The sequence below is a fragment of the Lissotriton vulgaris genome, unplaced genomic scaffold (assembly GCF_964263255.1).
Source record: "Lissotriton vulgaris unplaced genomic scaffold, aLisVul1.2 SCAFFOLD_435, whole genome shotgun sequence".
NCBI classification, from domain to species: domain Eukaryota; kingdom Metazoa; phylum Chordata; class Amphibia; order Caudata; family Salamandridae; genus Lissotriton; species Lissotriton vulgaris.
The window spans coordinates 692,801-709,165 of record NW_028255047.1 but is presented as its reverse complement, the minus strand read 5'-3'; the positions used below and the strand labels follow the sequence as shown (position 1 = coordinate 709,165).

Here is a 16,365-nt window from a genome sequence, read left to right as displayed (position 1 = left end):
TAATCAAAACATAGCAAGCGGGGATTTCCAGGTTTGCTAAGTTTTTATCTTGTTGAAGAACTCGGAGTGTTATCTAGGAATATCAGATAGTGACTGCTGCTCTGTCATTGCACTAATTGGTCGCAAAGGAAGTAGCAGAGAGTCATGCTGGAATGTGGCTCTGTTCGTGTGAGGCCAGAGATGACTTTACAGAAAATCGCACTTGAACGGTTATGCCAATATAGGGAATAAATGGCTTTATAGCCGAATAGGGGCATAAGGTCACAGTATCGATCAGAAACCTAGATAAGCACGCAACACCCACTCCACGTATACATGTCCATCAAAATTACTAAAACTAAGCAATTAGATGTATGTGTAACATTGCCCACCCCAAAATACATAAATTCATTCGAAATAGGCGTACTTGCAATACATGGAATTTAGGTACTGTACGTTTTTTAAAGCATAGTAATCATTCAAAAGGTTATTGCATATAAAATCAATGAACGATTATGCAAAAAGAATTACACATGAAGTATCTCTGACAGAAGAAATGCGAGATAAATCATCACATAAAAATGCATTGTAATAACATGTGCGCTAGAGGCTGGCTTTATGTTGTTATGTCTCTAGATGTGCTTAGAAATAGAAGTGGGAAGCTTCTGTTCTCTAAGAATAGTTTTTACGTTAAGCAAAGAATTTTTCGTGCCAAAAAGGGTCAATGTTAGAAAAAATTGTCCAATTCAAAGAAAATAGATTTCCAAAGCTCCTGGCAGTTTTTTGTTGATCAAAACTGAAGGCCGAATTCAGAGTTCATGGGAACGCTGTGTGTCGGAAAGCTTTTCAAAAGTTATTGTTTCTCTATGGGTGAGAACATCGTATCAGACAGGCTCGCAAAGAATTGGTCTACAAAATCAGGTGATAGTTCAACCAAATTAGATAGCGCTGTAACTTGGCAGGTGTGAGAATGATTGCTGTCATCGAAGGCAGGACCAGCAATGCTCACAGAACGTTGTACCTGGATGATGTTGCTTTTGTCACTCACTCCACTGTTACCACTTGGCTGTAGTACAGGAGTCTCCACGAATGCCGTCATCAGGATTGGTAGCCGCTGGGGACAACACAATGCGTGAGCCGTTATTGGACTTAGCAAAGTATCGACGTCCATTGGTACTGCTGATGGAAGTGAAAGACAGATGTCCAACACGCATTCCTCGCCGCAAAGCATACACCGTAGCACAGGTAAAATGCAATTTTGCCATATCGGTCTGAATGAAAGGAACCAGGTCATGTTTAGATCTCTCAGCCTGGCCAATCCGAGGACGTTAGTTATCCTGTCCCTGTAGCGCATTGCTAGGATTGTCTCTTCCATTCCCATGGGAGCTATGTCTGAGCCGAGGCTTGCCATAACGTAGCAGGATGGTCAAAAATAGAATCCCTGCGATGAGTCCCAAAAATAGTGGAATACCACCAAAGATGGAGTGCACAAAATTAGGAAAGATTCCCAAAATTGCCTGGAAGGGTGTTAGCAGTCCCGTAAAGACTGTCTTAAATATGCCTGGGATGCTTGTTGCACTAGACATGTTAAGGAGTTGGCTAAACATTTCTACGAAATGCACGGGGCAATTTGTTGATAAAAGGTCATGAACCTCAGTAGCCGTCCTTGCGACTAGAAGATCATACGTCTCTTTAGATGACGTTATAGGCACTGTTGTCTGTAAAAGCACAGATTTCATTTTGCTTAATGTATCAATTCGTATAGAATAGAGATTCAGACGAGGCCAGAGGGGAGTCACTATGTCTGGAGGCCCGCTCGGGAACAATGCTTGCATACAGCATTTGACCATGGACGTTACTTGTACTAGATAACTTAGTCCGGGCGCGAGGCCACAGCACCTGTGATCCGTTCTAAGAATGTAACTCCCGTTTGCGAGTTGCATAAAGAAGGGCTCTATCTGAGTTGCAGGTGTGACTAGCTGGTGGCATGAGAGGTTGTTTGAATTTCCATCACATGCTCCGTGTAAATTAATACCCTGACACAAAAGTATACCGCTTAGTGAGTGTTTACAGTTGTCACCACTAAGAAATACATTTTTGTCGCTGTCACTATAGCAAGAATGAGTGTATGGTAATTTCCATTCGGATTTAATATATCCCTTACCCAATTGTTCATACTGGCCAGCAGGTATGTACTCAAGGCATTTATGAAATCGGAAAGTTGTTATCGGAATTGTGATAATTCCGTGTATTATCCATTCAATGACAGGGCTCTCTGACATTGTCAATGGTAATCTCTCGAGTTTCTCGATGCTCAAGATTGTATAGTCTGCTCCTTTCTGTGCCAAACTGATCTGTTTATCAGTAAGGTTAAACATGGAAAATAATGACGTTGTGTTTATCAAACGCCAAGGCACATAGCCTGAACGAAGATTTTGCAGCGTCCAGCCTAGTTCTATAATAGAGCGTAATTGAGACTGGCCATGTTGTAACATTAGCAAATCTCTGTCTATCACATCAAAGGCAGAGGATACAATATTGTCCAAAGAATATATTCTGGAAGACAGAGTCCTTAACCCATTGTCTACCACAGAAAGTGATTTCTCCAAATTAATACGATCAATTTCTCGTATTTTTTCAGCAGTTTCAATTTGCTTTACTTTCCAAGCCTCGTTGTAAGCAGCATAGATACTGGTCGCTATGAAACGCTTTTGACGCTGTTTGCGTGGTCCAAGAATGAAATCGCGCAAATCAGCACCATCTTTTAATAAAGACAAGTGTTGCTTAATTTCAGCCAGTGTGGATGTAGTTAGCCATTCTAGGCAGAGTTTCCCTACACTGTATGTGGTTATAATCCCTGGATGTTGTCTCTGGGAGTATCTAGGGTCTAATCTGGTCATTTTTAAACCATGTGTTTTATTCAGGAACCTATCTTGACAGTTATTTGTGTCTGTAGGCCAGATTAACCACTTATTCCAATCAGGATGTGTTCTGTTGAAATGTAAAATGTGTGACACGTCTAACTCAATATCAGCTGTTGTATTTTCAGGTATTGGCTTTGGTATAGACGGTGTTTTCATTTCTTTGATCTTAGCTAGGCCAAGACAAGATGTTTGGTGTACCGTGTCATTTAAAAATAACATTTGTTCTGGTATCATGCAGGTTCTAAACAGTGCTTCTAAGCCTTGCACCTGCCAATCTTTTGTACCCCAAATTGTTTTCGTTTCAATATTATTTTTCCAATAATCAAAACCAAATGTCATCATTTTGTCATAAAATGCTTCTGAATATATCAATTTTGAATTTGTCAGCATTGTTTTCATTCCTGTTTTATCTAACAGTTTATAATAAAACGTTTCTGCATTACTGGTGTTAAACCCTGAAAAATATTTGAATTTCTCAAAAAATGCTTTAGAACTGCTTTTAGGTGGTGTAGAACAATGTTCCCATTGATTATACATAAAAACATTTCTAGGCTGTGCAGATTTATGCAAGTAATGATCCCCATAGTGGGTGTAACAGAATAACTGCTCATAACTAGATGAACCTTGTAAATAATCATGATCTGTGAATCTAGCTGACATTACTAAATCAGACATCATGTCATTAATACTGTTAAAGTCCCAATCATCAGAGAATGTACTTGGTGTCACAAAGTCACTTAAGGAAACCTTTAGTTGATGAGGATACTTCAGGATTTCGACCGGACCATAGATCTCATAGTCTGTTTTCTCCCATACTACCCCACCAGGTATTGGAATTGCTGTGACATTTACTGTTGACAGTTCTCTTTTCTTCACGTGGGATGATCTGTGTGGTTTCAGGACTAGGTTGATGTTCTGACTTGCTGTGTCCATTGTAATATATTTTCCTTCAATGAATTTTCCCAAACACAGTACCATGATGAGCCAAAGCAGGAGGAAAAATACACCTAGACCGAACCAGAACTCTAGCCAAGGGGAAATAAGGTAGATTTCCTTCAGTTGATGAAAGAGTTCCGTTGCTTTTTCTTTAAAAGACTTTTTTGTTTCTGGCATCACTTCGGGGTCGTTAAAATCTTCAGAGAAGTTGTCGAAGTTGATGAAATAACCAGAGGCAGTTCTGTCAATTGATGGGATTGTTCTTTCAATCTGTCTCTCGGTAGCACTTTCTGATGCCACATTATTGTAGACTGGTGTTGTTTCTTGACGAACTGTTTCAATCTGTGTTTCAAGAGGCACGAGTTCCATGGCATTATTGCATAGTCCTTCATTGTGCACTGCAGGCTGATCGAATGTGATGAGTCTTTCAGTTTGAACCTCTTGGATTGTTGCAAGTTTGGGTATTCTGTTGTTTCTTGGGAGTCCACTGGGCCTACTGTTGATTATAGGCCACATGCTTGTGGTTTTACCAGATCGATGGACACGATTCTGTTCTCCTTTTTACCAGCAAGGGGCGGTAGCACAACTGATCTTGTTCCGGTGACTGCTAAGACAGGTACTGCTTTTCTGTAAGAAGGCCCAAATTCCTTCTTAACCGCGATCTTTTCTCTGACTAGATCCCCAATCTTTGGAATCCAGACAGGCCTTGCTGGGGCTGTTGCGGGTGGTGCCTCGTCAGTGGTACTTGGCTGTTGCTTTAACTTTATGTTGCTTAATGATTTTCTTGTTTCATTCAGTTCCTGTAAAACAGCCAAACGGTCTTTTACTTCAAATTGCGTTTTTTCTTCTTGTACCACTGACATCTGACTATCGAGGTCCTGAACGTTCATTCTAATTCCGAACAATAGTTCGTATGGGCTGAAACCTTTTAGAGAATTTCTTGGCATGTTGTTAAGACTAGTCTGGACACTTATTAAATGTTTGACCCACCCAGCGCCTGAACCTAATACCTTCGCTGTTATAGATTGCTTTATGTCCCGACTTTTTCTTTCTACCACACTTGTGCGACGGACAAGAATACCGCAACCCAATTCCCATGCTGGCCATGGCCTCCTTATAGGCTCGAGAGCTGAAAGCAGGACCCTGGTCAGAATGGAACGTGGTAATTGCGTATGTGCCGATATGGACTCGCTAATCTTTTATAACTGTTCTAGCGTCAGCCGAGCGCTGGAGGCCTCATTATTTAAGTGTATTTCGTCTTAAACATTGTACACTGGGACGCGCTTCTCTTCTTTGATTGCGCAGATAGACCGCCTTATGCTGTCTAGAAGGGATCCTGAAACTACACTGGCATGTTCATTACTGCGATCTCTGTTGCAGTCTTCACAATTTTGAGCAAAACATTGAATATCTATACTCATTCCTGGCCACCAGTACTCTGATTGCAATTCTTTCAGAGAGGCTTTGATTGTTTGGTGTTTCAGACCCAACCCCATGTGTGCTTCCAGTAGGAGGAAGCCCCTCCTGCTCCTGTTTGGAATTACTCTGTCCCCCACTCCAGGGATTCGAGCAAAAGGAACGGAGTTTGCATCGATTATGTATGCATAATTGAGTGGATAGTTTACGGGTAGTGCTGCACAGTCGCCTTTTACGGTCGTTCTTACTGCCAGCATGGTTTCCCCGTCTATGTACTTATCTGTACGCTTTTTTGTGGCTACGGAAGCCGGTTTAGTTGCTTCCGCTTTGGCTGTATTAGCCAATGAATTCCCTGCAACGTGAACGCCATCACGTTGAAGACTCTGTGCGTGAATCACGTGAGTCTTTTGTAGTTCTTTGTGTAAAAGAGCTACTTGTTCCCAAAGCAATTTATGCTTTATTGTGGCACCTGTGTCATCTTTGTAGTCGTTTTCGATCCAAGTCTGCAGCTTATTGTTGTAAGAGTTGACGCAAAAATGAGAATCGCACACTATAAGTGTCGGGAATTCACGTTCTGCATTTTCGAGCGCCATCTTTAAAGATCTGATTTCAGTTCTTTGAACCGAACAGTACTTTACTGATTCAGTTTTTGTTACTTTCGGTCTGAATTTACCGCACAGCCAACGACCTTTAATAATCGCACATGCTGCATTGTAGGATTTGCTCTCTACATTAAAATGCTGTACAAAGCTATCTGTATAGATTATACAGGCGTATTGTGGGAGAGGCAGAATTTCGATTGGCAGAGGATATTCTTCTTCATATTCTAAATCATTCAGTTCTGTGTATTGCGGGGCGAAATAGTATTTCACATCTTCCGCTCCTAGAGAATCTATGCACTGTATCCATTTCGGATCCAGTGACACTGTAGGCAGGTTTACTGGGCTGAATAGCGCTTCGAAGGCGGATTCCACTGTGAGGATATTAATCCGTTTGCCGTGTGCTAGTTCTCTTTCATTTGCTAATGCGATTTGCACTGCGTTCACAGTTCTTTCTGTGTGACTGAATGTTTTTTCTGCTTGTGTGTACAAGTGAGATTTAATTGAAATTGGTACCTTTTCTCCCTCATTAGAGGTTAGGTACGTGAATCCGCATCTTCCTGGGATGACTCGGATTACAAGATCACGTGTGTTGTCACGTGTGTCTAATTTCGTTTTTGCTAACATGTCTGTTTGCAGTGATCTCAAAATTTCTGTGTGTTTTTGAGTCCAATTGATTTGTTTAAAATCAGGTTTAATTAGTTCGTAGAGAGGTTTAACCCTCTCTGCGTAATTTAGTATGTAAGTTCTTCCGAAATTCAGAAAACCTAGTATTGATTGTAAATTCTTCAGCGATTTTGGAGCTTGGAGTACAGCGCACTTCTCTAAGAAGTTGTCCGCTAGGCTTTTCCCTTCACTTGATAATTCGTACCCTAAGAACAGTACTGTCAGATGGGCAATTCGGGACTTTTTAAAGTTGAATTTGTAACCCTCTGCTGCGAACCCAAGTATAATGGTGTTCACTCTTTTCAAGTGAGTATCCAAGTCGTCGTCTGTGAGATAAATATCATCTACGTAAGATAATGCTTCATCATCATAGATTTGTAGTAACTCTGTTACCCTAGCTGAGAATAGTCCTGGGCTGTTCTTGAACCCCTGTGGGAGTCGACAGAATTTTTTCTGTGACCCAAATGCGGAGAAAGCGGTCAAGTATCTGCTTTCTGGTGCAATGTTTTGACAAAAGAAACCATTAGAAATGTCTAATGTCGTTTTATATTTTTTCCTAACTATGTTATTCATTAGGGCTGCACTATGCGAGTTTTGTACTGCAAAAGTTTTGCAACATGTATTAAGATGTCTGTAGTCCAAAACTAGACGATATGAATTGTCTGGCTTGGAGACAGGAAACAAAGGATTGTTCATTTGAGAGGTGCATGTTTCAATCACCCCCTGGTATTCAAGTTGATCTAAGATCTCCCTGACCTGTTTTTTAGCTTCTTGCTTTATGGGATACTGCCGTTGGGCAGTTGGTTCATTTTTTAGTTGGATTTTGTGAGGCGGTGAATCCTCATCCCATCCTACGTGATTTTTATACAATGCAGGTGCCTGGGCTACTGCCCATTTCCTTGCATATGTATATTTTTTGTGAATCGGAATGTGATTCGAGAAGGCAGGCATAATCACTTCTTCGCCACGAGGGCACTCCCTGACAAACTCCGGGGGCCAATCTTTTTCAGCTAACAGAATATCATAGCCTTTTGAGAGCTTATCCCAAAATAGACCCTTAATTTTCCTAGTCTTATCACCCTCTATACGTAATGTTATTTCGTATATTTTATGGGGCTCGCTAAGCCTGGCGTCGGCAGTTTCAACCTGAATGTATTCATTCGTGTCCACTGTCTCCAGATGACTCATCAAGTTCTTGCGCGCTATACTGATTTCTGCTGCTCTGTCCAACATTGTCAATGCCCACTCCCCGTTTTTCAACTGTGTCCTCAGTATTCTCGGCATGGTTGATTACTCTAATACTGGCTACCTTCTTTTTCTGAAATTGAGATTTCTTATTTTGAGCAGGTTCCTTGTCTTTGGACTTGGTGTGCTCTCCTGGGTCTGACCGTCCTCTTCTTTCCGAATTCTGTGGAGAAGATCGAGAGGGACGTGTATCAATACTTTGATATCTATCAGGTTTTTTTATATTATCCCTATTTCTAAGGTTATATTTTTTCTCAGAGGGCTCCCGTTGGGGAGACTGGCGTTCTCGAGTCGGAGTTCTTTCCCTCCGTCGAGGAGACCTTCCTCTGGACTGGAAAACTTTTTCCTTGGGAGTGGATTGTTTATTTCCATCCCAGCTTTTTTTAGCAGTGTTTAAATTATTTTTAATAAATAATTTTTCAGGATTTTCGAGCAGTTGGGGCTTAACAGGTTTTCCACCCAAGCTGTCTCTACCTAATTCTTCATAGCATTTCTCTATGATTTTTGCAAGTTCAACAGGATCTTTTATATCTGTTTCCTTCAACTTCTGGCGGATCGCCACAGATGCTGCTTCTCCCTTTACGTTGACTAATAATATAGCCGTGACCTGCTTGAAGTCTTTCAGTAGTTTCATACCTAGATTTAAAGCGGGCTCTGGACCGAATTCATTTTGAATCTGTTTTAGCACGTCTGGTATTACCGCCATAGACGGAACACCGTGTGTTTTTGTGTAAATGGAAGCAAAGACTGTACCCCAAGTGTCGCAGTCCTCCACGTGTGGTGCGATTCCCATAGGAAGGCAGATGGTCAAGATTCTGTGTTTCTCAATAGGGGTAGTATCAGGAAATACTGCCTCTATTTGAGTGATTTTCTGGGCTAACCAGAAAGGAATTTGTTCCCGTTTTACGGGTGTTTTACCAAGACATGACTGTATGTTCTGTGGTGTAATTTTATTTGTGTTCCCCTGATGAGGGGTCAGCTGGTGTGAATTAACAGCTGGCTGGACTGTTGCAGTCCGTATTACATATTGGACTAATTGCCTATGTATTTTTATTAATGTGTTTAGCTGTGCTAACAGCTCTTCTCTAGACATTCTTGCAATGTCAGGATGTGGTGTGTAGCTGGCTAGAACCGGCCACGTGGCTCCTGGTCTACCTAGTGGACCGAGCCTGGTTATGTGATCATTATGTTTTAGGGCGCCATTAAACCAGAGCAGGTGCTCTTGAAATTTAAGTGGAATTTCAACCTCCTCGAAAGGGGCGTACTCATCCGGAGGTTCCTCTATTTTGTAATAGTGAAACTCTTGTGTTATAGCGTTTACCGCTGGAAAGTTTATCCATGAATAGAATACCTCTGTCTGCCGATACTCGTGAGCCTCTATCACGAAAATTACTGTACCACCCTGAGGTGTCAGTCCGTGCTCTATAAGTTTTAAAGTTATAGATCTTCTTAACTGGACCGGGATGATAATAGCATCCGGGTCTGCCTGTAGGAGACTCGTGTCTTCCTCTATTAGTATGGAAGCCAGTCTAACTGCTTCTTCATTTTCTGACATTCTAAAAATGCAGTTTTTGCAGAGTAGGTCTCCAAGGAGACAAAGATTAGATGCACAATATTTTGGAACACTGTATCCTTCAACGTTGAATAAACCAGAGCTTTACATAGGAATCTCTTCCTACTAAGGTCGGGCGGATTTTAACCTTTCACCCACTCCAGACGTCTATTGGAGTATTTACGGGAGAAAGGGGTGTGAAATATGCACGACTGAGTTACTCTACAAGTCTTACGTTAGTTTATCGCCTTACCAAACGTTAGGGCGCCATGTAGTGTAGTTCCTAGTTTCCCACTAGGACCTGCGCATTGGAATAACATAAACAGTAGTATCGACGTGGAACTGCGGATATTCCAGGCCTCCACTGACTATGCTAAACTTAATTGGGTTGTGTTACCAACTAGCTCAGAGGTCACTGGAAACTTTCTTCTCTGCATAGGAAGTGATCAGCTTCCTTGGCACAGACAAGAAGGGATTCAGTTTTCCAACAACCGTGCAACATGACAACTTTGCTCCTCAGATCAAGAGTCGATCTCTAGGGTCGTGTGAAACAATAGACATAGATTTCACTCAGTCAGTCTAGTGCAGTTTACTTTCACAATATGTAGAGAATAGAGAGACGGGCGTTTATCAATAAAGGGTTAACATTTATTGAACAGTCTTTCTTCTCATACAAGAGAAATGTATTGCCACAATTGCAATAACTGTTATTATAAAAAGTACGTACAGTAAGATAAGTATTGCGAAATAGAACTGTAAAAGCATTGATATGGTTTCTTAGCCATACAATGGTTTAAAAGTAATAAAACATATATACAGTCATATATACATTAGGCTAACATACTCAACTGGTGCTTCTAACTAAGCCTACCCCAGTGTGCCTGACCTAAGCCTAACACGCGAGAAGGGGAGTAAGTAAGTAGCTTAAGTTAAGTTGGTTTTGCCAAGGTTTGTTTCAAGAATTCTCTTCTAAGGGTTTAGTCAACACCATACCTCTGAACAGAATGATGGAGGATTGGTATCTCCTTCAGGGGTCTCTCTCGATATCCCAGTCACCCGCGAGGGTAAACCGGAAGCGCCGGGACTGGATTTCTCTGCACGAGAAATGCAGCGGCTTCTCTCAGCGCGTCGAGGAAGGAGGGGTGACAGCGTCCGCGGGCAGCTGGGCTGGATGTCTTCGCAGAGGACGGCTGCACGGCTCCTCAAGCGTACTGAACCACAGTTCGCGCTGTAGCGGCGATAATGGTAATCAGTAGCTTCACCACCACAGGATAGCAGGCTGCAGCGACAGAGTGCTAGTTGTTACCAACACGGGGTCATGCAGGCAGCTGGCATCAGCAACAGGTTCGCTCATTGCTTAAGGCAACGTTGGTAATATTTATACCTGACAGGTGCCGGGTTTGACGCAAGTTTGCTGGACATAAGACGTCAATTAAAGATGTCACTAGGAAGTGACAGTTATCAGTTGCTCATTAGAGTTCCATTACTAATCAAAACATAGCAAGCGGGGATTTCCAGGTTTGCTAAGTTTTTATCTTGTTGAAGAACTCGGAGTGTTATCTAGGAATATCAGATAGTGACTGCTGCTCTGTCATTGCACTAATTGGTCGCAAAGGAAGTAGCAGAGAGTCATGCTGGAATGTGGCTCTGTTCGTGTGAGGCCAGACATGACTTTATAGAAAATCGCACTTGAACGGTTATGCCAATGTAGGGAATAAAGGGCTTTATAGCCGAATAGGGGCATAAGGTCACAGTATCGATCAGGAACCTAGATAAGCACGCAACAACGCAGAGCACACCACATCCATTAATTTAACTCCCCCTCCCCGCAACAGGACCATCTCCAATCCCATTTCCCCCCCCACTCTCCGCCCCCACTACCCTACATGCTCCCCCATCACCACTAACATACACTCAACCTCCACCCGGCTCCCTCCGCCTGCCACCAATGCCCTCATCAACACCACTAACATCCTCCCTACCTCATCCACACCCATCCCTCCCAACCCCTCTCTCCTCTCTAACACCAACCCGTACACCGACGCCACGGAGCCCTGCACGAACATCAACCCACCCTCGCACCCGCACGCTAATTCTCAGGTCAGTCACTCACCGATGATTTCCATCCCCAACTCCAACACTTATCCCACGCAGGACAAGATTATGTTCACCCTCCTCCAGCTCAAAGAAGACATGCACACCATCAGAGAAGACATTCACACCATCAAAGAACTACTCCTCACACACCTCAGACACCTCACTCACCACCACCCCCCCTCCCAACTTGCCCCCCACCCTTCCGGATGACTCTCCCACTCTACACCCCCCACACTGGACCGCGATCCCGGTCCACAATCGCAACAACCGCCCCCGTCGCCCTTGCAACCCTCTTTCGGACCTCGACACACTCACCCTCCTCCGCTCATACGACCCAGCTCCCCTATACCACACAACCGCCACTCACCTCTCCATTCCCACGATACACTCAAATCCCCGTTCATACGACCCAGCTCCCCTATACCACACAACCGCCACACACCTCTCCATTCCCACCATACACTCAAATCCCCGTAGAACCCCCACACTAAACAGAATCTCCGTCCCTAATAACCTTAGAAAAGTCCCTCTCACTCTAGAAACCTCTACATCCCCTGACACACCCCGTCTCAAATGCACTCTCCTCAACTGCAGATCGGCCTCTAGACACTCCTCAGCCATCGCTGATCTCATCCTAACATTGGACCTTGACCTAATCATCATGACTGAAACCTGGCTAACCGAATCTTCTACACCTATAATGGACATTCTGGTTCCCCCAAACTACCACATCATCAGACTTGACAGGTCTGGCAAGAAAGGTGGTGGAATCTCATGCATATACAGGAACAACCTCTCTGTGCTGAAAGTCACCGCACCTGCCCTACCCTCCCCAACTTCCTGTGAATACATCTGCCTCAATATCATCAGTGAGGGCAAACCGATATGCTCTCTTCACGGCATCTAACACCCACCCAGGGACAACCTCACCTTCGCCCAACAAATCATGGACATGATCTCTACCAATTCCGGACGACAGCTCACCCAAATATACCTTGGTGACTTCAACCTCCACTAGAACAATCACAATGATGCGGTGGTAAATAGTCTTAAAAATTTCCTCCGCGCCCTTGACCTCACACAATTATGCAACAGCCCGACCCACGAGAAAGGCTCTATCCTCGACCTTATCATCTCCAAAGAGGACGCTATCCAACTTGAGTCTATTCAACCTTGTGACTGGTCAGATCATCATATTGTCACTTTCTTCATCAATGAAAAAATCAAATTCAACACGGTTCAATCCTCCAAGCCTAAGGTCTGGAAAAGAGACCTGAAAAAACTCAACCCGGAATCCGTACCACCGAACAGCGGTGACCTCCTACTCCCTCCTACCGGCGCTACGAACGTCCAATCCTTGACGGACCACTATCTAAACGCCATGACCTCAATAATTAATGAGGCTGCACCCATGCTGTTAAAAAGAGTCTCCGCTAAAATCTCCAATCCATGGTACGACGGGAGTCTCAATGAGGATAGACGAGCCATGCGAATGGCAGAGCGCACCTGGAGATCAGCTCCCTCTGCACTGCACCTAAAAATCCTGAAGGAAAAGAGACGCCTACTTCAGGAAAATAAAGCTCTCAAAATCAGCCTTCTTCAGCCTCCAGCTCGACCTAGCAAAAAAACGTCCGAGAAAATTGTTTGAGCTAATCAGAACACAATCTAAGGAACAACCCCAACCACTCAGCACTGTGCGCGAATCACCCTCCTGTGAAGACTTCGCTGCTTTCTTTATCCAAAAAACTGATAACATAAAGAGTGATCTCCTCATTGACGCAAGCCTTTACTCCAAACCTCACTGCAAAGCACCCACTGAATCAAAAAACAATGCTACATGGTCATCTTTTGACACCTATTCTGTAGAAGAAATTGGCAAATTGCTCAGCACCTTGAAACCATCCAATCACCTCACGGACCTGCTAACGCTGTCAAAGACTTCACCCGTTGCTCCTTCCACTCTGGACTAAAATTATCAACAGCTCACTTCAACAGGGAACCATCCCTGACTCCCTCAAAGTTGGACAAGTCACACCTTTACTAAAGAAACCTACAGCCGACCCATCTGACCTGAACAACTACCGTCTCATTACCAATATTCCCACTCTAGCCAAACTCCTGGAAAATTGCGCACGACTACAATTGACTAAACACATTGATCAGTTTGATCTCCTCAACCCTCATCAATCAGGCTTCCGAGCAGGACACTGTACAGAAACTGCTATGACTCACATAATTGACGACGCCCTTCAAATCCTAGATCAAAATGATACCTTCCTCCTCATCCTTCTTGATCTCTCCTCAGCATTCGACACCGTTAAACATGAGAATTTACTCGAACTTTTAAACACAAGAATGGGTCTATCTGGGACTGTTCTCAAGTGGTTCACTTCCTTTCTACACAACAGGACGCAGAAATTCAAGAACAACAACCTGATGTCCTCGCCAATACCTGTATCGCTAGGCGTCCCCCAAGGATCCTCCCTATCCCCAACTTTGTTCAACCTAGTTATGGAACCTCTCACCACCTTGCTACAAGCATCCAAAGTACTATTTCACATGTACGCCGATGACACCCAACTATATCTCAAATTACAATCCCCCAAAGACATTGTACTCCTGAACTCAACGATCAGAAGCACCCAATCCTGGCTTGCAGATAATCATCTCAAACTCAATGCTCTGAAAACAGAGTTCCTTCTGATCTCACCTCCCCCGAAGATCTCTACCACCCTTATTTGGCTTAAACACCTAACTGCACTCAATGTCCAACCCACCATCGTGGACTCAGCAAAATCTTTAGGCATAACACTCAACACCAATCTCAACATGCAGCAACATATCAGCAAGGCAACTAAAGGAGCGAACTACCAAATCAATACCCTGAGGAAACTTAAACCCTTTCTCCCAGCCAAAGACTTCCAAACTGCAGTACAAGCACTAGTCATCCCTCGAATAGAATATGGCAGCATCGCCCTCTGCGGGCTCCCTCTAACTACTACTGCACCCCTAAGAGCTTCTCTAAACGCTGCAGCGAGACTCATCACTGGGTCAAAAAAACACTCGCATATCTCCCCTGACTTGAAATCTCTGAACTGGCTGCCTTTTGAAGCCAGAATACATCTGAAAATCGCCTGCATGACACACAAGGCTGTACACCTGAGCTCACCCGGATACCTCACCCAGAAGCTGACAATCTCTGGCGGTTCTAGAAACACTAGAGGCACAAACAATCTTCTGCTAAAACCTCGAAGATTCCGGAAGGAAAAAAAACTTATAAACGCTCCTTCTCAGGAATGGCACCCAGGATCTGGAACTCACTCCCTCCTGAAACCAGACTCATCCCCTCCAACGCACTTTTTAAGAAAGAAGTAAAAGCTATCCTCATAGCTAAATACACTTGATCTATTAACGTGGATTCTTAAAGTCACCGATCTGTATTATCTGTTCGTTCCCTTCGATGATTCGTATTATTGACTTACCTGACTGTCTATGCTCACACCTATTTGTACTATGTGCATTATTGATGTACCTGTTTTACTATGCTCCCTCATGTACCTACCCTACCCCACTTATTACCTACAACTACGCTATACCTAATGCCTGTTATTCACTCTACTGTTAGTATGCCCCGCTTTGTAAAGCGCTCTGATATCTGCAAAGATCTTGTTCGTGCTATATAAAACTTTCAAAATAAAAAAATAAAATAAAGTGCATCGTATTCCACGTACACAAAGTGCCTGAAGCGGGCAATCTCCAGCCACAGATATTACTCATCCATTACTGAGCAAAGGAGGGAATAAACTTTGTTGGCTGCAGTGCTGCATCCAGTCTCTAACTGAATCTGAACACCCGTACCTAAGATACTTGCAAATGACTAGAGAAATCCTTCACGTCTCTGCAAAATGTCCACGTGGAACCAGGACACCCACATTTGTACTAAGGGCAAGGTCTAGTACATAATTTAACTCACCAGGCTCCGGGTGCCATTTCTTTCTGTGGCGACAGATAATGCTCCAGAGATGATATACTATAAAGAAGAGACAATAATTTTCATTTAATATCAATAATTGTGTGTCATTGATTGCATTGCAACAAAGCATTTATAAGAAATAGGAACCAATACCAACTGCTCTACAACTAGTTTTTACTTATTTGTACTCTGGTTAGGAGTTGCAGCATAAGAGCCCAAAATAAGAGCCTCTCAGAATGATGAACCAGGTCTTCAAAAAAGTGACATGTTTGTATGCTCTGACTGAATTCACTGTGATCACTAATAATACAGTATTATTATAGTAAAGTAAAATATGAAAAATATTTATTTCTTCACCCCCCTTCTATATAATAACTAACATGAACATGTGGTATTTCAGCTCCATGACACCAATCATACATGTTATTTTATATGTTATGTTATATATTAAAAAGCAGTATAATAAATTCATAATTTGTCTAGCAGAAAACTAACTCATTGACTGTAATAAAAATACCTTTAAAAATTAAATCCTTAGATGTGATTATTTCTCTGTTACCATAGGCTTGTTAGGTTGCCATTTGGAGAAATAGCAGCCCAGAGAGCCCAGTCATAAGTAAGTGGAAATCCTTAAGTTTCATAGTTCCAGTGTTTTCAAACACAGAGTCTGGAATTCCATATGCTTAGTCCTTCCATATGAGATTTTGGCCACTACCCAGAATTATGTACTAGCATGTCCACATTCATGAATGAGGTTCATCCCCTCTCAGGTTCCTGTCTCACCGTACGCAAGAACATACCCAGTGTACAGTGAATGTGAGAAACTTGGTTACTGGTTGACTTGGGTGCGAGCACTGGTGAAGCAGCAACCACAATCCTTGTCAGGGTGAGGCACAAGCAACCCACTAGTGAACCTGAGCTCAACTTCCTGGCAGATTTGCACAGACCAGACAGGCTTAACTTAGAGGTAAAGTGTTT

At 43.1% G+C, this 16,365-nt stretch overlaps 1 protein-coding gene across 1 annotated transcript in view; it reads right to left on the bottom strand.

The window, feature by feature from the left end:
- Positions 1-16,365, bottom strand: part of LOC147659274 (membrane-spanning 4-domains subfamily A member 4A-like) — a 130,523-nt gene that overhangs the window by 99,354 nt on the left and 14,804 nt on the right. The window contains exon 3 of the mRNA XM_086951842.1: positions 15,388-15,444. Within this exon, the coding sequence (XP_086807968.1) occupies positions 15,388-15,444 (57 nt within the window). The remainder of the gene's footprint in view (positions 1-15,387; positions 15,445-16,365) is intronic.